At 43.8% G+C, this 24,990-nt stretch overlaps 1 protein-coding gene across 1 annotated transcript; it reads right to left on the reverse strand.

Moving 5' to 3' along the window:
• Nucleotides 1–16,147: 16,147 nt before the first annotated feature.
• LOC122132020 (nuclear pore membrane glycoprotein 210-like) lies at nt 16,148–24,839 on the reverse strand. The gene is made up of 8 exons (XM_042706768.1): nt 24,428–24,839; nt 23,238–23,352; nt 21,180–21,326; nt 19,525–19,775; nt 18,980–19,184; nt 18,562–18,678; nt 18,162–18,236; nt 16,148–17,766 (listed from the first exon to the last, which is right to left on the reverse strand). Exons 1-8 carry the CDS (start codon nt 24,593–24,595, stop codon nt 17,663–17,665), a joined length of 1,182 nt encoding a protein of 393 aa, XP_042562702.1. The 5' UTR covers nt 24,596–24,839; the 3' UTR covers nt 16,148–17,662.
• Between the last annotated feature and the right edge of the window lie 151 nt (nt 24,840–24,990).

Below are 24,990 nucleotides of genomic sequence, written 5' to 3' on the forward strand. Positions count from 1 at the left end.
ATTCATTTATTCCAGAGTTCTTGCTCGACACTCATTTTATGGCATGCAGAGAAGATTATGTTTTCAGTGGAGATTTATGCCCTTCTGCCTGGATGTCTAGAGGAGACCAACACTTTGATGGGAAACAGTCTGGACTCAGAGAGCAGCCGTGTCATCCCAGGCCCAACTATATTTCTTTCAGGGCAGTATCTATCCACTACCATACAAGAGGTGTTTCCTTGTGTGAAACAACATGTACACGTAACAAGCAGCAATATTCATGTGATGCCACACAACACCTCTCGTGTGGGCAGAGGTCACCAAACAAAAACAACCAAACAACATTCACATAACAACCAAACAAACCATGTCCACATACTAACAAACAAACAGACAAACAGACAACATCCACATAACAACCAAACAAACAATGTCCACATAACAAACAAACGGACAAACAAACAAACAGACAGAGTGAGGTCTCTGATTTGGGAAGCGATGTGCAGTTCAATGCTCAGCGGCGCTCACTCAGGCTCCGAACCCCTGCTGTGCCACTTGGAGAGGGCAGGCCACAGACGGGAACGCCAGCGCCATCAGCCGTGAAGCCACACAGGCACAGTAAACTTAACAAGCGATGCCCAGAGCACGCAATTTTATGTCACGTCTTAAATGTGTAACTTCCTTTTCTTTGAGTTGATGGAAAAGTAGAATGTGTGGAAATGTGTGTGTGTGTGTGTGTGTGTGTGTGTGTGTGTGTGTGTGTGTGTGTGTGTGTGTGTGTGTGCGCGCAGGCATATGCTCACTAATCAAAGTCAGTCTGTCTCAGTGTGTGCACGCGAGTGGAAAGCACAATAATTGTACCGACGCACAGAAGTTGGGTAAAGTTGGGCAGTTGCAACAATAATTGTCAGGCCTGGGAGGAAGTGGTTCCCTCAGATGTCTGCCGGCTAACGCTGCTGCTGCTGCTGCACCATCTGGGCCGTCCCGGGGAGATAGCAACTCCCCATCCTCTACCTGCTCTCTCTCACACACACACACACACACACACACACACACACACACACACACACACACACACACACACACACACACACACACACACACACTCACTCTACCTGCTCTCAGGCACACGTGACACTGCAGGCGAGAGAGGGCTTTTTTTTTCTTCTTTTCTTTTTTCTTTACCTTTCTTCCTCCACCAAAACTGGTGTCTCAGAAGATTTCACTGGGCATAAATAGCACCCAAGCAAGCATGAGGACTAATTAGAAGAATGAGATGACAAGGGCCTGGATCTGCTGCTTGTTTCTCACTGACAGTGGGGGAAGAAATGGAATAAAAGATCTATGAAGGTGGTGACCATTTCTTATAAAATCAAAGAGAACATTCTGGTTCTGGAACATTCAAGTCTCTTTGCTTCACGGTCTGATTTCAAGACATGACTGGCCTCAGCCACAGCCTCAAAGCCTGTGATCTCTTGCACTTGTAACCACTGGAATCAGGCAGGAGATCGAAGTTATTAAGGCGAAACGTCATTTCTAGGTCAAGGGAAAAATACAGACCCAAAAAAGCAAGATGTGGTTAGAGCAAGAACGGCCCAAAATCTGAATGTCCCAGAGGATCAGTAACATTTCCAACCATACTAATCCATTAAATATATTATTTATCATATTTATCCAATAGTCTGTTTTACGGTTTGTTTAACGCATCACATATTTCAACCTCACTAGATATATCAGTGCTGGAAATATTAATATATGCAGTAAAAATATTTAAATATTTAAAGGAAGATGTTAGCGAACACAGTTACGCTGTGTCTCACTATACTCAAACCCATGTTTTTGTGCTCCTCTGACATTCATTTGTTTGTGTTTGTCACACAGGCCTATGAGTAAGCATGGTGGATATTTGCTGAAATTGTATAGGCACACGGGAATATAGGAATAAATGGCACAGCGCAATCTGTGGATAAACGTTCAGTGCTTTTCATCTTGTTACAAACGAGTCCATCATTGATTTCTGTGCGTGCCCATGCTAATCCTTTCAGGCACAGACCAGGGGGACGCTGTAGGTCACAGCCGTCACTAAGGGACGGAGGGATCCATTCAATCCCAGAGCCCTTAAATCCCCTGTTAGATGCACACCGTCACATCCTTGAGAGGCCACTCATGCCTAACCACCACACAGACCACAGCTGGCATGGCCTCCGTTTCCTGCGGTGTCTCGGCCGTGTCTCTCAAACCCTAATCAGAACCCTGGACAGCTCCCTAGTTAAAATACATAAAGCACAGCGCATGACATTTAGATGGATCAGTGGAAGTGCATGATGTGATTTTACAATCAAACCATAATAATGCGCCGTTATTCATGACGGTGTCATATATGTATGACATGACATGGAGTGAACATGCACCGTGGATTATATATGGATTTATCTAGATCCAAACGAATTCAATTCAAATTCAACCAGTGTCCAGTGTTCAAATGCATGTGGGGTGACCAACAGAAAGGTCACCAGCCCCTCATTTATCCCCGAATCCAATGAAATAATCAACATGATATTCCTTTTTAAAAATCCCAATAATGTCAGAGGTCAATGTTCCTCGGTGCATTCATCATCAGAGATCATGAATAGTGCTCAAATGCACCTGGAGTGACAAAACCGGTTCTGCTCATCAGTCTTTAAACCAATGCGAATATGCTCATTTACCTACAACCATGTTTCATGTTACATGAACTCCGTGAGGTACAATAACTAACCGAGCTGAACAATAAACGGAACAGATATCCACTAACCAGGGATCATTTCATCCTCCATCCTACCATTGTCCAAGATCAATCACATCAGACCCCTGCAGGGCACGGAGCTGCAATTCAATGGTGAGGTCAGAAAAAGGTCTTGTTTATGAAAGTGCACGACATAAAACACATCTCTTAGGCCTAGGACAATAAATACACTAGGCCGCATACATAATTGAGTGATACTTCACAATTACTCTCGACAGCGGGAGAACGCATTCAAACTCACTATAGCACACTGTGGCTACATATTCATCCTTATATTATGATGTAAATATATTCTACATTCTTTATTGGCCTCTCAGGAAGGTTATGACCCCAGATCCTCCCCATTATCCTGATTGAAATTACAACCAACAATCAATCTGAACAGAGGGTTCGGCAGCTCAGAATTGTCTTTTGAAATATGACCTAATTTCCACGACCAAACGGATAGCAGTATAGCGAGACCCCTTAAGTAGATAGCAGGGCCACACAAAGCACACTGTACACCATGAGGTGGGAGGAGAAGACTGGACAATCAATCACAGTGGCATTATGCAGCGTGGTGGCATTACAATAGCCTTTCGTTCTAGAACACCTTGCATATATTGGAGAAGACACGACCAAGACCAGGAACTTAAAATGTTAGGCATGGATGGGAAGCAGCACATAAATGGGTCTGAGGAAGAACTTTGAGACAGATAAACATATGAAAACCCTGAGATTTACTTTTTTCTTTTTTATTTATGTCTGACGAGGCACTGAAAAGTAAGGCTACATTTATTAGCACAGCTACATTAGCACAGCTACATTAGCACAGCTCCTTTGGTCTCCTAGGCAACCCCTAAACAGCTTCACCGTAGCATAAAATCAATACATAAAACCAACTGCAAAAGACGTAAAATGCTGAAACTGAATATATGAAGGTAATGAAAACAACACCAAATACCTACAGTAAGTATACGGATGTAAACTAGACAAAGAGGGAATTATTATTGACCCAAATACTTATTCTCACGGCCTTAAAGGTTCAGCATGGCCTATTAGAGTCTAGCGTGTGCCAGGATTGCAAAGCAGGGCATGTTCCAGAGGGCCAACTAACAAGACGCCGTTAACTGCTGCATGAATATTTTAAGCACTGTGAAGACTCGTTATTGTATTGCCATAACAGGCGCTCTTGTCAACCATGTATTTTAAAAGCACAGTAAATAAACACAGACAGTTAAATGTAGTGTGAAAATGGCAAAACATGAAATCAATTGGACAGAAATGAACTGTGCTTGCCACGGCAAGATCAGAACTCGTGGATCCATCTATTGTAGTTCAACCAAAAGCCAAACACACATCCATGCATGCATATCACCTGTGGCCATTGGACTGATTGAACAAAGTGGCAAGAACAGCACAGCCATGAATGTGTTTCCCAGGCTAGTGAACCCACATAGTGATGTGCAGTACACTTTACTTGTGCTGTAAGCTGCTGGATTGCAGCATGTGCTAAATAAACTAATGTAAGTGCAGGGAGTTGACATGATTCTCCTACGGGGGAAATGAGGTGGACGGAGCTGTCCAGTAAGGTGCTCAGGAGATGGAATATCTGAAGGTGTCTATTCCACGCCGTGAGGCATGCTGGCACTCTGGTGATTTTTAATAGAACACCCATCCATCCCTTCCTCTTCCTCTTCCTCTTCCTCCTTCTCCGGCTCACATTTGGACCAATCGCACGCCTGCTGTGAACACCAGTATGACGAGTGTTTTTTAATTTTGTATGAAATGCCAGCTCCCACCGGAGTCAGAGCTTCACACGAGGCTTCGCCGACTCCGCTGAAAAATCCGACAGACCCCAAATCTCCTGAGACGACGGGAGATTTCAGTCCTCTCCAGCTTCCTGTAATCTCATCTCCTGAGACGGCGGGAGATTTCAGTCCTCTACAGCTTCCTGTAATCTCATCTCGGTCTCGCTTCTGCCAATCCTGACTTCCCATCTCGCGCCATGAAACTAAAACCCTTAATTTCCAAGGGAATCTAAAACTGTGCTTGGACTCTGGGACAATTAAGGAGTGTGCTACAACATAACAACAGATGTTTATACCAAATCTATTTCCATACAAGCAGAGGTAACGGTCCAGTATAGGTCCAGTATTTCGCCTCTTATCCAAAGTGACATACATAGGAATCCTGCAGTGGTGGGGAAAAAAATCCAGGTCAACCATTTACACTGCAAAATGTTTACATTTCTTAGTAAGATGAAATATCTTAAATCAAGGCAATATATGCTTGTTTCTTGTCTGACAAGATATTTCTTCAAGCATTTTTTCTGTCAGAGCATTTCACTTGCTTCAAGCGTTTCAGTCCGTAATTATCTTAATAAGCTATAATAACTTGTTACTGAGATTTAATAACTGGTTCTGAGCACGTGACTAGTAAACTAACTGAATGTTTGCAGTGTAGGGGGCTGACCACTGTAACCCCCAAAGAAAGTATGGCATATGGTCTCAGGTCAAAATCACACTAACGCACAGAGGTAATCAGAGAAAAGAGGAAGTGGAGCGTTTTCAAAAGCTTTTTTCTTTCCAATTGTGTGAGGAGATGAAGCAATGGCCGCCTGCCTGTTTCTCCCTTCCAGTCCAGCAGAAGGAGATCACCCGTGATCACTCAAGTGTACACGAGCCCCGCATCCCCGAAACCCCTGACCACTCAAGTGTACACGCGCCCCGCATCCCTGAAACACGGGCTTGATTACAGACGGAACATCTTCGGCGCGGCCGGGGGCCGGGGGCAGATACTGCTGAGTCAGCGCGGATCCATCTCTGCTTTTCTGCATGGCGAGGCACAACTGGACATCAGCGCTGTGAAAGTGCACGAGCTGGCTGTTTAGACGATGAGCCGGGGGGTGGGTGGGGGGGTGGGCGGAGGGGGTTAATTCACATTTGAATATTATTTATCGCATGGCTGCCATCTCCACAAAGCTGACTCCATTGGGTGATGGTGTCTTTGGGAAGTGGTTTGATGAAGAGACTGAAGATACATTCAGATCTGTGAAGGTTTCTTCTGGTTTAACTATGGTAAATGGGAAATGGACTGCATATATAGAGCTTTTCTACTCATAGAAAACTCAAAGCGCTTTACAGATTAATGCCGCAGACATCTACCCATTCACACACCGATGGCAGAGACTACTGTCTAAGGGGCCAACCTGCACATCGGGAGCGGTTGGAGGTTCAGTGTCTTGCTCAGGGACACTTCTACACTTGGAGAGGAGGAGTCAGGATCGAACTAGCAACCTTCCAATTGCTGAACGACATACCTCCTGAACCACTATCGCTGTTTAACTCTTTGAAGAGTGAGGTTTTTTTGGAAGTAATTTCAGAATTGTACTGTACAGATCAAGAATTTGCATTGACTGCCATTCATGACGGTCAAAATCATAGTCTCTCGATCATTTAGCAATGGCAGTTGTTCAATGACATTTTTGGGAACATACACAAGATCCGTAACGGTTCCTACTGGTTAGTTTGTGTCACTGAAGGTTGCTTTACCTCTGCCAAATACAGATGAGGACAAGTGGATGATAGATAATAATATACAGTTATGTGTAAATGATTGAGCATCTCTTGGCATGTGCCACAAATACAGTCATTTATTCAGTTATTATATCAATTGAAAAACGGCATTAATATTTAAAGACATGCAATGCATTAATGCATTTTTGTTTTACTTTTAATGCCTGTTTGCAACAGGGGCTGTATTTCCTCCTTTTAATTACAAAAAACCCTCAAAACATCATGATTTCATTCGCCCAGGAGTGCCCAAGCTTCTGTATGGAGCTGTACTGATTCTCCAACAGGCTCAGAAAGTCAGACATCTAAACAGGCGGAACTCCAGACGGTCGTTGTTTCTGGAGTGGACCTGCCCCTGACATGGCGGCCAGGGGGCTGAGATTGCCACAGCCAGTCAGATTTCAGACATCTGAAAATTGCTCGGGTAAACACAGATTAAGTATGAAACTGGACAACAGCAACTGAGTCACAGCACTTTAGAAATGTTCCAGTGTGAGAGTAGTCTGTCTCTCTCTCTCTCTCTCTCTCTCCCTCCCTCCCTCCCTCTCTCAATCCCTCCCTATCTCTCACTCTCTCATTGCAGTGCCACTCATTTCAGTGAAGTTCAGGGGAGATGCACCCAACTGCTCAGCTGAATGTGAAAATGAGGAGAATAAAAGAGGCTTTTCATGCCAAAAAACACACACCACATTCAGTCTTTAGAAAATAATGTACTGTACAGAACAGAGCTGAAAAGAAGGGGCGAAATGGCCCATGGAAAACCAATGCCATGCCTCTCTATAATACATGGCTCTGCAATACCATTCGACCTTGCAGGGCTGAAGGTCACACATCATCTTCTACTAATCAGGATCGTGACCTACTGGTAATACCACATGACTTCAACTCTCCATATATGTATATAAAACAGAAAGAAGAGAAATCACGAGTCCTTTAGAATCCATCACTGAGGTAAGATACATTTCCTGGGGGTGACTCCCTGGGCCACAGAACACAATTGTCTGTTTCTAAGCAACATAATCAATGTGGTGATGAATTTTCATATGTATCTGTGTTTAAAGAAAACAAACGAGAATAGATAACCTTTTTATGGCATATAAATTAATTTCCCAACCATCCCAGAAGATGCATTTCAATGTGACAATACTTCTACTGCATGGCAAATTACACATGAACCCAGTAAGGCGCTTACACAATTAAAATAGATTAATCATCAGTTGGGTGCCTTTTGATTAAACACTATGGTTGCCCCATTAATCTACATCATTAAACCAAATTACACAAATGCATCAGGCTGCTTATTGCAGGGGTAGACGCCTTACTAACAAGATTAAGTGACTAGGCCCCGACCAGGAAATGTGTATCGCTTCTAGTGCCACCTCCTAATGAAGCATCCCTAAAGACCCACTGAGAACCTCTCCCCCAATGCCAACGTTTAGCTGCCGCCAAGTAGCTCAGCTAATGCTAACATTTCTTCAGGCTCAAGCTGCAAGGTGGCGAGTGCCAAGATTTCTTTTGAAAAATCTTTTGCCAAGATTGTCATCATCATTCATATTCCACTTGTTTTTCTGAGATCAAAAGCACTTTCTGTGTCTCGATGAACAATGAGAAAATAATGATTACAGAGCGCTTAGGAACATGGGTGAGATCCAGCCTCTGCTTGCGAGACTCTGTATCATTATCTCTTGCAGTGAGCATCTACGGATGAAGTGGGAATCCTCTAAATAGTTTAACAGCATAAGATGTATCTGTAGAGATCCTCCTTCTATTGAGACATTCCAGTTGGCAGGGGATACGAGCTGACTTCTGGATTCTATTCGAACCGCTCCCCAATTCAAAATAAGAGGACGGAACAACAGACAAAGCGTCCCAATTTATCCATTCACAGTCTGCTCAAGAAAAAAACAACACAACAGGCAGGAATTTTTGGTTTCTTGTGCTCGATTCTGATGAGCAAGCCTTTAGTGAAACACTTCCACACGTGCCATATCACTCACACAAATGAAAGATTCTGGGTCTCTAAACTAAAAAGGTTCAACCGTAAGATGGCAACCACAACCATGTCAACCACAACCTCCTGAAGAAATAGATCAAAGACAAACACAACATGTGCTGAATGCAACGGACTAAACCGGCCCAGGAACGTGTTCACAAACGTTCTTAACATCAGTGTCCAGCAAATAAGATCCTGCAATTTCCAAGTGGTACACAACCATACCATACCAGACATCTTCTGTGCAGAATGCAATGTGATATGAAGTTCCCATATTAGTCTACGGTTATGTTTATGGTCCTGTTCTCATGGCACACTCAGAAATGTTTGCATGACATGATGTGTATCTACATGAGAGATTCAAAGACATCACCAGGACAGTCTGAAATGAGGTGGGACACGGCTAAGTAAAGTATGCAGCACGGAGAGAGAGCACGATACACAAACACAAAGCTCCTCTGCTATGAATGATACTTCTGAAGACACCAATCAGCTCTCTCCGACAGCTCCCAAACAGTACGACATCCCCCGCTAACCAATCAGCTCTCTCCGACAGCTCCCAAACAGTACGACATCCCCCGCTAATTGTCAGCACTATGACCTTTCTGAGGCTGACGAGACGCACGTGGCCATTTCCTTCCGCTGCCTCAACCCCCCCCCCCCTTACGAGAAATACAATCAGATGAAGTTAAAAGCGCTCATTAAACCAGCCATTACGTATTCTCGTGGGGGTTCCCGAGGAAGGATCAAAGGGTCTCTACATCCGACCCCAAACATGACATCAAGGACGAGGTCAGAGGGAGTTTTGGAGTCTGCTCTGCAGGAACCCAGAGCTTATGGGCACGACAAACTGGGAATGTTTTTTTCAGATGGTTGACAGAGCTCAGGAGAGCTGGTTGCACCAACCTCCCAGATCAGCCTTAAATGATGTGAAAGTGTAAACTGATCAGAGGTCAGCCTCCTGATATATATACGATGTGATTTACCCACAGCAATTGCACTTTCAAAGAAAGTAAGAGTGTTCGATTGTGCCCCTCCATGAATCAAGATAATAAATCGCAAGTTTTGCTTGGGTTTCCATTTGGCATGAATCATAGGATGCCCAACAGAAACCTACTTGCATGACCTTGCCAGATACAGCTGTAGATATAATGCACTCAGTGTAATTCTATACCTCACAAAGCTTTTATATGTCATTAGCTGCCCCAGTCATCCTAAATGTTATGTCACCACAGGTATGCCAGTCCAAAGATGGATTACAACTGATCATTCTCTTCCATTTACCTAAGAAAGGCTATATGCAAAGATGGATTACAACTAATCATTCTCTCAGATTTACTTAAGAAAGGCTATACGCAGAGGGGAATGATGACAGTCCCGCTGAGCAGGGCTATTGATGATGATCCCTGGAAAGTTGACTCTCCTCTTAACTCCCGGGGCCGTTATCACAAGAATAATTTACACATCGTAATGGATGAATAAGTCTGTCCACTCACAGGACAAATGGGCGGCTTCATAACTCTGGCCCAATGTCAGGTCCTCCCTTTTTAGTTCCTAAAACCCCCATTTCATGCTAAACCAAGCAGGTCTTGATGAATGGAAGCCATCACACTCTCTCCTTGAGTCGACCAGTGCTGAATAAAACTGCATCACAAATACGCCAAACACTCTCTCCTTGAGTCGACCAGTGCTGAATAAAACTGCATCACAAATACGCCAAACAATCCCAAGGTTTCGGGCTTCGCCCAACTCTCCTCTCAGACCATCAATATTTCATATTTTATTCCTCCCCACGTCTGTTTACTCCTCGTCTCCCAGAGTTCAAAAGACACCCTGACAGACCTCATGAGGCCACTGCACCTCCCCTCCCCTCCCCTCCCCTCCCCTCTCCTCTCCTCTCCTCTCCTCCCCTCTCCTCTCCTCTCCTCTCCTCTCCTCTCCTCTCCCCTCCTCCTCTCACTCCTCTCCTCTGCAATTCCTGAGCGCTCAACCTTTCAGTGCTGCAGCCTCTGCCTTTCCCAAATTCAGAGAGCATCTCTCGTTCCCCTATGCCTTTCCCAAATTCAGAGAGCTTCTCTCGTTCCCCTATGCCTTTCCCAAATTCAGAGAGCATCTCTCGTTCCCCTCTGCCTTTCCCAAATTCAGAGAGCATTTCTCGTTCCTCTATGCCTTCCCCTCAGCTCAGAGAAGACAATGCAGTCAGTGTTCTTGCTAGTATTCCTCTGGGCATCATTCATATTTGATCATTCCAGCAAAGATATTATAGAGGGAGGGGGTGTCATTTTGGATTGGAGACCTTGCATGCCACTGAGAACTCAGACTGAATCCTACGCCGTGTTGAGACAGGTAAACAGAAACCATGCAGAATGTCACCCAGTGGTTCAATTCAGAGAGCCATGAATCTGCCTTAGCCTGGAATCTGCTTTCACAAAAAGCAATAGGGTTACCGAGTTCCTCTTAATAAAACTCTCTGCTTGTTAAAAATACTTTCCTACTTTCCCCATCCTTCCCTCCTTCTGAGATTAAGGGCATTGACTGGAAAAAGAAGAAAAAAAAGACATCTCCAAATTTAGCCCCTGGTTATTCCCTCAATGGGCCTGTTTAAATCTAGACTTAGAAACATTGTTTACAGTATCAGGCCCAGCCAGCAACAGGACATGGCTTGAATCTAAATGAGTGTTTGCAATTGCATCTGCTGAGATAAGAAATGCAAGCACCTCAACAACATTCCACCCCATATTGGAAAAGGGTCTGGTTTGATCTCAGATATATCTATATAACTGCTCCATTCTTGAACTTTGCTACAGGCCACTGGATGCGTTATACCACAACAGCGTGTTCCTTTATTACAGTTCCTTTATCACATTAGGAGGCGGACAAATATGAATGTGTTTGAAAGAATTGGAATAAGGATTTAAGCAACACCAATAATCCACGGGATGAAAGCTATTTGGGTGAGATGAGGGCCCGGCTCTTGGGTGCTTCTGGAGCACTCACTCCAGGATCTCTGTTCCGTGTCATTCAGATATCGACTAACAGACAATCTATTACCGGGAGAGCCGACCACGCAATCTGCAAATGGAATAGAGGAGGACTGTGCCTGGAACGGCCAGCCTCTTCAAAGAACCCCGCGACCTTGAAACTGAGTGTGCCGTCAAGGCTAATATCTATGGATTACAAGAAACTGCAACGATTAATATAATACCATTGGATGTTAATTAGGACAAGGGGTCTGAGCGTGAGCACAGATTTGAACCTCAGTCCAACGTTTAGACACAAGCAAGCAAATAGAAAAGGAAACTGCCAATCAAATCACACCCCTCCCTTCCATGCTCCTGATCCACATATTGATTGGCTGGAATTGTTTATGTTTATATTGTTCAAGCCACTATGTTTGTTTACCATTTACAGAGCTAGGGCTGTGTCCGAACACTGGAGTTTTTCAGCACAAACACTGAACGGACAGCTAGAGGACTAAGAGGAGCAATTCACTGAATTTGACAGAAAGTGTATGGGATTAGAATCGCAGACTGCACCTTTACATTTTGGGAGCCTGAAAACAGTGTGAGGCAAAGTCAACTCTGAGAGAGTTTATCCATGGTCATCGTGTCCCCCCCTCCTCCCTCGCCTTATCAGTGAGCTTTGTTATGATGTCAGTGTGTTGGTTGTCATCAGATATGAGTGTACAGTGCTACAGGACCATCTGCGTATCCTCCTTAAGAGTGGAGCCATTGCCCAGTCTCTGTCAAAACTAACACAGCTAACAGTCTCTGTCAAAACTAACACAGCTAACACAGCTGGGGCCGTCTTTTTTTGTCCTCAGAATTCAAATTTCATAATAGGCCGTAAAGCTCATTTCACGTTAATGACTGCTGTCAAAGCAAATCAGTGTCATTGTGAACCAATTACAGAGGTGTGAAGGTGGAAAAAACATAACGGCCCTTCAGCTTGTAACATCCATTGCTTTGCAGTTCTTGCAGCCACACTGTATCACACAGGAAATTAATAAGTACCTCTATGAGAAATAAACCAACAATTATAATGAGAAATGTGTGGATAATTCAGGCTATTTTGACCACTGCCTACCACCCTATAACATTTTATTTCAATCCAAATTGAAGCTTTCAAAAGAACACTGATTCTATCAATTGTAAATGATTTCCGAAATGATGTCGTTTTTAAATTGGAGCCCATTTTACAGACTAAAAACACATGAACCGTCCAACAAATTAAATTGCGTATGATTAACTGTTTTTTTCATTCGGAAGTGGGGCCAGCCTCTAGATTTAAGACTTCACTGCTTTTAGTGGTAACGTTACCTCGGAACATCTGGAAGTCATTGTGTAATAGATTTGTCCAGTGGACATGCCGTGCACATGAGTGAAATGTTCCCTGCTACCGGACATTATACCAGGCTTGCACCGCATTCCATAAATATCCCGGATTTACGCTGACCTGTCCATTAAATCCACTCAAAAGTCTAGCTACGCTACCAGGGCAAGGCACGGATCGAGCTCGGCTGTGAACACTGGCCAGACATTCTGCGCAATTGAGACCACACGTTGCGTTTACATCAGGGCGCACAAACAGAAAAGTTGCAAATGCTAATAGAACAATTTGCAGGTCTATAACCTAGTTCACACTCGCCTATTTATGGTGCCACAATGTTTTAATTAATTCAGCTGGTTCTGTTATTATTTGAGGTAGGATTTAATTCGAACACCTTCTGAAGTCAATTAACTTGTGCTACAAAACGGCGCAAATGATAAATCTAGTGGCAGACATCGACAGCTCATTGAAATCACTGGTAAGACGAGACTGATTGCTACCGGTGTAACTCAACTTGTAACCAACAGCAGCACTGCGTACTATAGGGCGACGATCAGTTGGTTCTGGTGATTATGTTTAAATTGTGCGTACAACAGACTTTATCGAGCGGTCTGTGATCATAGTTTAATAAAGACACTAAAGCACAAAAGATAATTGCGTTACATATGCTAAATAGTTAACGTTACTTCGTTGCCCCGGTGGATGACTGCCGAAGCTTGATCAAACCGTTTAATGACTTGAAGAACTCACTAACAGCAGTTCGGCGAAAGTAAGCTTAACACATGCAATGTAAACAAAAGTTCACGTTTTAGGCGTCAGCCCTCGTATGGACAAACATTTCTTACTATAAAAAAAGTCCCATTTCACTCCAGCACGAGGAGCAAATCAAACAGCGCACCGTGAATAGCAGAAACAGAGTTATCTTACTTCTCTTGTGTGGCGTTTTCCTGTATAGATCCAAGGGCTGGATGGCAATTGCCCTGTTGCAGTCTGCAAGTGAGAAGATGCCGCTGGTATTCGTCTTTCAGGCAGGCATTTTCGTTGCACAGCTCCGTAACTTGCTGCTCAAGCTCCTCAATGCGAATCTTTTGTTTCTCCAGCAACTCCTGTTGGGTCTCGATTATTTTGTTTAGCTCCTTCAAATATTCAGAAGCTTTGTTAGGGTTGTCGATTGGGCTCTCCATCTCGTTCCCATACAGGCTGCCCGTGCCCTGAAATGTCAGTCGTCTCTCCATTTCGGCTAATCACCGTGTATTTTTCGCATGTACGTGTCCCGCGTGCACCGCCATTGTTTACATTTCAGGTGATTGAATGAGTGGGAATGAAGTTGGTGCGCGCACGTCCGCGACAGAGTGCCGTTCATACGTTCTGCACCACTGTAACTAACCTCCGATAGCCGTTGCAACTGAGAGGAAACCTATTTAACCCTTTGAAGGCTTGTCACCTCACATTATGTTGTTCACCTTCCCCACAGCCGTTTCTATATGCTGCGGGGCAAAGCATCCTGCCTGAGCCGTAGGAGTTATAAATGACAAAGTATTTTAATTAGGAGATTAATTAAAATATTATCAATTCATCATCACCCGTTTACACGTCATATTAAATACTTAATAAACAACTGTGAAAAATACAAACGTGCCTCAGTACCACCATCCATCGATAGTACGATTTAAAACCAGATGCCAGTTCCCTGAGTCCTAATCTAATCTGTTTATGAATTCACAACAGCATCATGAGGAAAGATGCACTGCAGTGATTTCCCTCTGCTGGTGCTGGCGCATTTCCAACACAACTTTAATGGTCCCAGAGTGAGATTTTCAAAAACTTCAAAAGCTTGTACTGCAAGCTACCAGACAAAACACTTAGGACCTTTTTTTTAAGTGTTCATGTATAGCGTGTTTTTTTTTCACCAGGTACTTTGTGGACATCACACACAGAAAACAACAGATATCCTATGATCTGTAAATGTTGTCCTGCATTGCATTGATGTGTTGAGAGACCGATTACGCGCGCAGGTCCCACGCAGAACACAGAACATCATTTGAGCACAATTTACTGTAAAGTTAGTGATGTTTCCCCTTTAAGTCCAATCAAAGGCAGAGGAAGATGACACACAGAGAGTGAGAGAGAGCGCGCTTTAGTCCATAGAGGCAAGCACTGATCCCAGATTCTGAAACTGATCCCCGTCACTGGCGGCCTCTTTGATCCCTGCAATAAGGGTGTATTAAGGTAATTTAGTCACGGGCTGTTGCATTTTGTCCGTACTTTTGCGCTGCTTAACTTCCTACTTTAAAGCCTTAAAGACTACAGATATATTCAGCCATTGTATTACCGTCACCTTTTCTTTGATCAGAGCACACAAAAAAACAGCAGGAACACGTCCCTACAGTGGCAGAATCATGACCGGAAACTACGCCGTGTGACAGCTAACAGGGCTGGTTACCGATGGGGAGCGTGTGCTGTGCTGTGCTGCAGGATGGAGCGGGCTGTGGAGCGGGCGTGCTGTGCTGTGCTGCAGCGCTAAGATCCCTTTGGCTCCGGTCCAGATGGCAGTCTCTCTCTGTGATGAGGGCTGGTCCTGGCATCCCAGAGACCTGCCTGCTCTCTCTGGAAAACGGGAACAGGCCGCATCTGGGCCAGACTAGTTACTGAGTCTCCACCCATGCCATCTGTGGAGAGGATGGGGCACGGCTGGTGCCAGGTGCATAATACGGGTCCCTGATCTGAACCAGCGTCCACAGACTCCTGGTCCGATGCCAGGCTCAGACATGCGCAGCACTGGATTTCTTGCCCTGAGCACAACTGGACCAGATCCACTGCTAAGCATGTGTGTGTGGTGGGGGGAGGGTACATCGCTGGAGTCAGGTGCATAACATGCTCTGAATGAAAGCCAACCAGTTACCCATCCAGAGCCCCCTAGACAAATGCCAGGTTTGGTGCTGGGGGACTTATAGACCAGTGGGTACGCTCCGCACCTGTGCCAAATCTGTTTAAGAGTCTCCCTGCCATCTGAAATCCATCTGTTTTGTGTGTGTGTGTGTGTGTGTGTGTGTGTGTGTGTGTGTGTGTGTGTGTGTACGGGGTGTCCCTGATCTGAACCAGCATCAGAGATAGCAACTTATCCTTCCAGAGGCTTCTGGTCGGATGCCAGCCTCGGAAACATCGGTACAGCGCTGGGAGATGCCCAAACAACAGAGCAACTCAATCCCTCATTTCATAATCCAGTTTTCACAATCCAGTATAGTGACAAGAAGATTTGAACTGTCGGATACAAGGTCTCTTTTTTTGACAGATTGATGTCAGATATAAAATCTAATTTCTCAGAATTCCAATATGTCATCATAAAACAAATCCGTCATGAGATCCTTGAACTCCATGACTAAAAGGCTTTGTGTTCCTTAGTCCCAGGCTAGATAAAACATAAATCAGTATTACACGTCGTACACAGCAGATAGATTTTGGGTAGGAATGAAATAGCATAGGAAATGAAAGTTGAGGACAGATGTCTTAAGATCAGCATTTATTATTTATTTAACAAAACATACAAAGCCAGGCAGAAAGTACTGTACATGAAATAAAGAATTTCACATCATTTGTTTCTTAAACAACAAACTTCATGGTGAAAGGCAACAGTTTTATATGACAGATGAAGACCATGACTTCAACTGAAACCAAGGACCTGAGTGGAAAATATAAACACAGATTAACCACCCTCAACTCAAACAAAAACTAGATGTTCCCAGTGTGGAACTCCAAATTTTAAGAGCTCACAAAAAATCCTTTCAAGAATTACATTTTTTCTTCACACAAGTTTATGTGCTTTTATGTGTCCGTGTTGTCTGTCCATAACAGCCCACCGCTCAATACAAATCTCAGTGCCCTCTAGTTGACCTCAACTAGCAAATTAACAAAAAAAATAATAATACAAAACAAACTCAGAGCTTTAACATTTTCATAAATGCACCACAGAAGTCATGATTAATTGCTTTCTGCAATGATGCTGCAGTCTCGCAAGGCCTCATGAAATGCCTCAAAAGAACCCGATTTGAACCCATAAGGCCGGACATGCAAAAGCACACGCCCTCATTTCACAGGTACCGTCATATTCACAGGTGTCGTCAGCTGGAACTGACTGACTGCATGAAACTGAAACTGAAACTAATAGCTGAAGTCTCACATCATTTCACGTGTTTCACATTACTAATGAGGTGTGAGTGGAGTCTTCATGGCTCCTTCTAGATGCCTTGGAAGGAAGTCACTGGAGGCTTGCAATACCAACTAGGAGTAATTAGAAAACCACGATTGAGAAAAGAAAAAAATGTCAACTGGCCTCTTCATCTTCACTTGTGGAGACTTTTGAAGTTGTCTTGTGCGATTGATGGGACGGATCCAGTGGTCATAATCTTGGCAATGCTACACCATGTCGGGCACAGATACAGCGATATGGGTTTGGATCTGCAAACAAGCTGTGCCCCGTTTGTCAGTTTGTCCTGAGTTTCACAACAATTTCAAACTATGTCACATCATCATTCATCTATGTGGAAGGGCCATGAGAAAATAATCCAAAGCCGCAAATAGTGCAAAGCAAGAAAACAAACAAAAAAGTTGTATAAATAAAAGCGAATGTAGCAAAAATATTAAAACAAATTCCACAAATTAAAAACACAACTGAAACACAGGCATACTTCATTAGATGCCATGTTTCATACATAAATGTACACATCAGCACACAAAAAAAAAAAACACGAACACAAAACACTATACATGCACATGCATTACACACTCCATCATTTACTCGCTTTCTCTCTAATAGACACACACACACACACACACACACACATATATATATATATATATTAAGCTCTCTGTTTGTGATTATGCATACATCTGCGATCCAAACAGAACAAAGCAAGCTGCCCTGTAACAGTCATCGGAGTGAGTAAGGCACTTCTCGCTCCACTCTCTGATGTGTCCGGGGTCTGACTGCGGGGTCTGACGGCGGGGTCACCGGTGTCAGCGGCGCTAGCGGGAGTTGTAATCGGGGGAGTAGAGTCGTAACCGCGGGCTGCTGTTGGTTGCTGGAGGACTGTGATTCTTGAAGGGACTCGAGGCTGGAGTGGATGGAACTAAATGACAAGAGTCCAGACTCAATTAGGGAAGTGCAAACAAAATGGGGGTTTGACAGAACAAATGCACACTCTGGGTCTGTTCTAGAACGGAGCTTCAAACCTCTAAAAGCGAAAGTGAGAGTTGTTGCTGTAGTTGCACATCTACCCAGTATTATAAAGAGGCTATTCCTCTTTTTAAAATTCAAAATAAGCACAACAGAGAAATCATTGAAACAATTAACTGCTCCTGACAAAGCCCAGTATCGATTGCAACTTATCCTCATTTCAGCACAACCCAAACAATTTAGAAAGGACAAATAGACTAAAAGCAACAGAGAAACAAGATTAAAACTCTCTCACATAGCCGCCCCTTACACCCCTAGTGTAGCGTGTACCAGGACGCCTGGTCCTACCTGTTGAAAGAGGGGAGCTCTGGATGAAGGCTGGGTGTGGAGTGTGATCCCTCGGGGAGAAGAGAGCATGGCACACTAGGAGGGGGAAACACGCATCCAGAAGCACTTTGTCACAGTTTGTCAACAGCCAAACCACAATAAATGGGCCTCATCAGCCGACTGTTTATACAGTACACATCTCTATCGATTTAGCCGACATTTGGTAATTGCTAAATAATCTCTCTGTGCCTGGGAGGCAGGGTTGGGATGAGGTGTGTGTGTGTGTGTGTGTGTGTGTGTGTGTGTGTGTGTGTGTGTGTGTGTGTGTGCGTGTATATATGTGTGTATGCGTGTGTGTGTGTGCGTGTATATATGTGTGTATGCGTGTGTGTTGGGGGGTTAGGGTGCTAGGAGCACTCACCAATAATGACGATGGCCGTGACCGCCAGCAGCAGGAAGACGGTGAAGAAGATCACCTGGTAGGACTCAATGAAGTGCTGCAGGATGCTGGGTTCTTCAGAGCCAAGAGCCGCATCGACTAAGAGTTGAAACGCGATGAGGAGAATCGTCACTTTATTCGGACTGCGGTTGATTGCAACTTGAATAACATCCATTGTTATTCAATCAACACCAAAACACTGAAACCCCATTTTCACTCTGCTAATCGGAACTTAACATTATAATCAACTGCCGTTTTATCTAACGGCATCTTTACTCGGCTAATCGGAACGGACAGGGCAAGTAACCGAATTAAGACCCAAACTTAAGGTATCATTTAAAAATCCATTAAGTTATTGACGTTGACGATGTTGTTGACGTTGACGATGCTATTGACCTACCTCTCAGCTGTGCACTGGGCTCCGTCACGTGTATGATGGTGACTGGGACGGTGAGGACCTGGTCGCTTGAGGGACTCTTAATGGAGATGCTGGCCGAGGCGGCTCCTTGCGGCTTCAACGCGGTGACGGTGTATTTGGCAAAGCTCGGGTAGGCCAGCGAAACCTCCTTTTCACTGACCACTAGTGTGGGGGAACTGGAGGTCACCTGTTTTTTTTTTTTTTTTGGGGGGGGGGGGGTTAGGCAATCCAGCATGAGCTTGGGAAACTAGCAGTCCTGTTCAATGACATTATATGAATAAAGCCCACCATCTTTTAAATGACAACATTTGAACATACCACAATTAATTTAAATTCATTGATCTTTTTTTTCCCCCATTAAGATTAGCATTTTCCCCCCGGATCTGTATAGAAACCCTGACAGCATGCTGCAGATGCTTATAGTCACATCAATCTGCACAAAATTAAGGTCTTTCTTTTGTCACTGCTCCCACTACTACCTGCGTAGTCAACACGTAATCAATACCAAGCTACCAAGTCATAGTCACCTCCAAGCTTCCTAGGGAACCAGGTGCTCCATACACCGTGACGTCAGCCGAGGTGTGCTGGTTGCTGAGGATCACCTCGTTCTGGTCGGCATAGAGACCAGGGTTGACGGGCAGCAGGGCCCCGACCTGCTCGCCGGAGAAGTGGCTGCCCTCCACACCGGCCTTGACCAGCAGGTTGGTCATGGACATGCTCAGCACCTTGATCTGCTGGTCGGTGACCGGCTGCAGAGTCAGCGCACAGCTGTAGAAACCTGCAGGGATCCAGAGGACCAGCGCACAGCAGATACGGGTTTTAAGTGGGAAGAGAGAAAAGAGTGATTAATGTTTAAAAACAAAACACCATATGCTGTGTCATAAAAATAATTGGTCACATTTTATTTGGATGGATTATAAACAAACTTTAATGTTGAATCGTTAATTGTTTAAGACAATTCGTGGTTAAGATGATGTTCAGTGAACTATTAGAAAGACTGAATTGAAACAGTAGTGGACTATCCCAATAAAGTGTTACCAAAGAATTACTATGCAATTATTTTTTATATTAAAACAAGCCCCAAAGTCAGGATAAAAGATTACATTATCAATATCTGGTTTTATTTATATAATAATTTTAGCATCAACATGTTTATTCTTTTGTATTTATTTAGCCATCTATTTGGTCATCATTTATTTATCAATTATTTGTTCTGCTAGTGTATGTTCCTTTCACTGTTGATTGATCATTTTTTTTTTATGGAAGTCTTCAATCTCTCATATAACCAGTCAAGCATACTGTTTTACATACTCTCAGAGCCTAATTTCAAACAAAGGCTTTAGTATTGAAATGGTCTCCAGTTCACTGCTTTGGGCTCTTGTGCGACTCCCCTTTCATAAGAGGCAGTGCTGGCACTGCCAGACACAATTATGTGCAAACCCATTAGTGATTAGTCGGCCATAATATCAGGCCACCTTCAACCGGTCTCGGTAGATTAAATAATGATCTTTAGATCATAAAAGCTGAATTTTACGGCTTTCTTTGCGTGACATATGTGTAGCATTTGACTGTAGCACAGGAAGGAGACTTCATCATGAGGCTGGGAAGCAGAAGAGAGATCAGAGGTCCACAGGACAGCCCCTGATGAGGTTCGATTGGCGTTCTACGTCACTTTACGTTACGCTAGATCCCTTCAGCCTAAATGTCTGACTTTAATTTACTGAGATACTTAACCTCCCCAGAGCAGCTCTACTTCATGGTAAATATGACCCTTGACCTTGGGGCTTGACCTTGGGGCTACTACCATCCAATTAACCTTCAGAAGGTTTCAAATCAAGAATTCAGCAGCGTATGCCTTATTCAGCAGCCATTTGTCTTACGAGTGCTCTTCAGGGTTTGTTCTTGTAGTTAACAGTTTTTAACTATTTGAAATCCAAAGACAGGCTTCTCCATCTGGAAAAAGGTAGATCCTAAGCATCTCTGGGAGCCAGCGCCAGGTGAGCTACGCTATGATCACAAAAGTGCTTTTTTTTAATATTTTTTTTTTTAAACCTATTTTGCCAAGAGATGGCCTCTTCCTGTGCACCCCATGAAGGCCATATTCATCCACATCTGTGTCACCTGAGTTACGCTACACTACACTGTGTTACGCTACACTGCGTTACGCTCTGCTGTTGTGTACCTGTGCCAGTGTCGAAGCCAGTCTCGGTGTGGAACACGCTGTGGGCGGAGAAGCCGATGGCCTCGCTGGTGAAGGAGAGCAGGCAGCGCACGGAAGACTCCGGATGCAGAGCGGGGATGCGCTCCGTCTGAGCAGGCGAACAGGAGCCTGCGGGGGGGAAAGGCCATCATCATAAAAACCCTTCCTCTTCCTCATCTCATTCTTCATCCCTCTGCTGATCAGTCAACAGCACCACACAGCACAGCAGCACACACCACCACACAGCATCACACACCACCACACAGCACAGCACAGCACAGCACAGCACACACCTCAACACAGCACCACACAAGGAAAATATAAATCCTTTCCCTGCTCTCACATCCATCTTCCTCGTTCTACTGATAAATCATTCAGCTGCACCGGCAGAGAATCCCATCTACTCTGTTAAAGCCTTGTGCTTCACCCAGCATTTACAATCACTTCAATTCATTTGGAAGAATTAAACAAACTAGCTAATGTTTATTATTATTATTATTATTATTATTATTATTATTATTATTCTTCAGGTAGTTGGCTTTATATTCTGATTGCAATCACAAAAATGGAGAAAAAAAAAAAAAGGTTTGTGAACTGGATTGTAGGATTTTTTTGTTGGGCTTAATGATTAGCGAGTACACTTTCAACAAGGCCCAGCTGGAAGGCCCATTCCTCCCTGCCAATCATGTTGAGAGTGAGTCACACTTTAAAGAGAAGGACTGCTATAGAGGCCACAAAGCACCTTACAGCACGGAGAAATTATCTGTTTCTCATAGCGTTGCTATTTCAACAGCATGCACTTGAACAGGTGTTCCAGCAGGGTATAGGGGGAAGAAGCCTTAAGTATAATATTCTAAAAACTTAATTGATTGATGGTAAAATGGTAAAATGCAGGTATGCAGGTCGTTGCTGTATGTTGTTAGTCACATTTAGCATTAGAAATGCCAACATGTAACAATATAGCCTTCCATGACAAGTACATTATATTAAACCCCTTAGTGAATCAACTTAATGAGTACATTGTATTAAACCACTTAGTTAATCAACTTAATGAGTACATTGTATTAAACCACTTAGTTAATCAACTTAATAAGTACATTGTATTAAACCCCTTAGTTAATCAACTTAATAAGTACATTGTATCTACTTAAAATCATTAATGTAAGCTTTATCGTTACTATTTATTATACAGCTCTTCAGAATGTTGCAGAAAGTTCCAATTAATTGAATCCCAATGTTCGAAGTTTCCATATTTCTTTATAATGATTTCTTTATAAATAAAACTGAAGACCGCTGCCACTGGCGACGGGTTTTGTGCTTCCGATTCACATATTTCATATCCTTCCTCAAGTAGTGCGTTCACTTCTCGCAACGGAAATGTATTGGACAGTAACATGTTGCTATGCTACACCTGAAATTTTAAAGTTCTATTTTTTTCTCAGCGGAAGCCACCAAACTGCAACAAAAATCATAAAAAGGGAATGAAATAATGTCTTATCATTTTGGCAAGTAAATGTATAATAAGTGGGATAATGTATAGTTCGCTGGTTAGGATCAGAAAATAAGACCCCTACGCTGTGTGTTTTTTACCCTATACTATTGAGTAAAGGATAATGTACTCACTGTTAGAGCAAAATTATGTAAAAATTATGTTTTGATAATATTTCTGCATTTGAATAATGGTATTCTTCTTATGTTACCTAATGTTTATTAAATTAGATGACAGATATTTGATTATGAATATTGAGGAATTAAGCTTAATTTGTTATGCCGATTTTGTATCGGTTAACTGTATATCCTCTACTGAACGCGTTATAGATTAGATCGATTCGAAAGTTAATAAATAAATAGAAATAAATGACATCGACATTCATCCGGATCTGGTCTCGTGAGTAGCCTACATCGTAACTGAGGAGGATGATGATAGAAGTTGGCAACGGATACAGATACGTGCCAGAAAGACCTTGTTCTGTGCCCACATGAAAGAAGTGGCTGAATTATAAAGAAAGCACAGAACTGACATTCTGCCACTGGACTCACCTATGAGGTTGGTGCCACGGTCTCTGGTCGTCAGGAGCACTCTGGACTCTCGGACGTTTTTCCCGGGCACTGAAGGAACCATGACGGATGTTTTGGTGACGCCATCAACTACAACCTGTCACAGGAACACCAGAGGTGATTTTTTAGCTCAGAGCACATGAACAGTAAAGATGGCAAAAGCAAAAGAAATGTGCTTGGATTCCAGCCCTTCAGATTGCCTGTGGATAGGAGTGGCGATATGAAAATACAGGGTTTCATAAAGTAGGATTCTCCCTCAGGAAATGATCAGAAGGAAACCAAACAAAGCGAATTTTCTTTTTGTCTTATCCTCCTGCCTGTGAACATCAATTGGTCTGATTCCAACACCAAGTGTTCATATGCAAATACACCACTGCAGCTAAACACTGCTTGAACAAAATGCTTTCACATTTCTGGAGGAAAAAAACCCCCAAAAGACCAAAAAAAAAAAAAAAGATAAGCTAATTAATCTGATCGACGGTGTGTTCGGGAGCCTCGCCAACAGAGTGACAGCTGCAAGAGAGATTGGACACCGCTGATGAGGTCAGAAGATGCATCGGCATGGAAACCCACTTCCGAGACAAGCACGCCTCCCTAGGGGTGAGCCGCACCCAGCACAGATCTGGCGCCGATCCAATGTGGATCGGGACAAACCCACACCGGCCGCTCTGGAGTCCGGCGCCATCCCCGTCCTTCCAACTAACCACTCAACGCGCCGGACAACCCTCTCGGTTCTGGAGGACCCGTTTGCAAGAGCACACAGAGAATCCGTCTATCAGGCGCCAACCTCCATACCCCAGCCACACCGAGATGATTAAAAGCAGGCTGTGGACGGACGCCAAAGCTCCTCTACCTCTCGGTATGTGCTCAACTGGCCAAAGCTCCTCTACTTCTCGGTATGTGGTCAGCTGGCCGGGGATCACAGAGATGATTAAAAGCAGGCTGTGGACTAACGCCAAAGCTCCTCTACCTCTCGGTATGTGTTATGGTTAAAGCAGGCTGTGGACTAACGCCAAAGCTCCTCTACCTCTCGGTATGTGCTCAGCTGGACTGACGCCAAAGCTCCTCTACCTCTCGGTATGTGCTCAGCTGGCCTGATGCCAAAGCTCCTCTACCTCTCGGTATGTGTTATGGTTAAAGCAGGCTGTGGACTGATGCCAAAGCTCCTCTACCTCTCGGTATGTGCTCAGCTGGCCGGGGATCTCGTAGTAGAGCGTCACGCTGCCCACGTCTCTGGCCACGGCCACGCCGGTCTTGGGGTCCACCTCCAGCACCCCGCTGGCCGAGGACCTCCACGTGCCCGAGAGGCCTGCGAGATGAGGAGGGACACGGTTAGTCATTGGTGCACGGCACTGTCACTCAGGCATTTCAGGTAATCAGCTATTCCAAGCAGGAATAAATACATGTTTATATATTTATTTTCTCTCTGTTAATAACAATGACGTTTTGGTCACAATGGCTGAACTGGGGGCATCTGTTTGTTTTTTATGTAGCTTGTAAACAATGTGGATACCTTGGAGATATATGAAAAGAAAATATATGAAAGGCATGTTGGTAAGTAGATGATTGAACAGCTGATTGAATGAATGTATGCTTTTTCATTCATCATCATTCATTCATTCATTCATTCATTCAATCATGTCTTCATCATAGAAACCAATCAATCCATCAATCAGTCAGTAGTCTGGCATGTTGGTAAGTAGAGTGAATGAATGACTATGTTCTTTCATTCATA

This window comes from Clupea harengus, unplaced genomic scaffold (genome assembly GCF_900700415.2).
Source record: "Clupea harengus unplaced genomic scaffold, Ch_v2.0.2, whole genome shotgun sequence".
Lineage (NCBI taxonomy): Eukaryota > Metazoa > Chordata > Actinopteri > Clupeiformes > Clupeidae > Clupea > Clupea harengus.

What these genes read in the sequence shown, in the direction of transcription:
- LOC122132020 (XM_042706768.1), bottom strand. Translation starts at nt 24,595, where the DNA reads ATGACTAACCGTGTCCCTCCTCATCTCGCAGGCCTCTCGGGCACGTGG. An exon ending in TGGCTTCGACACTGGCACAG is followed by an intron (nt 19,776 to 21,179) that starts GTACACAACAGC and finishes GGATCCCTGCAG; the next exon opens with GTTTCTACAGCTGTGCGCTG. An exon ending in GAGCTCCCCTCTTTCAACAG is followed by an intron (nt 17,767 to 18,161) that starts GTAGGACCAGGC and finishes CTTGTCATTTAG; the next exon opens with TTCCATCCACTCCAGCCTCG.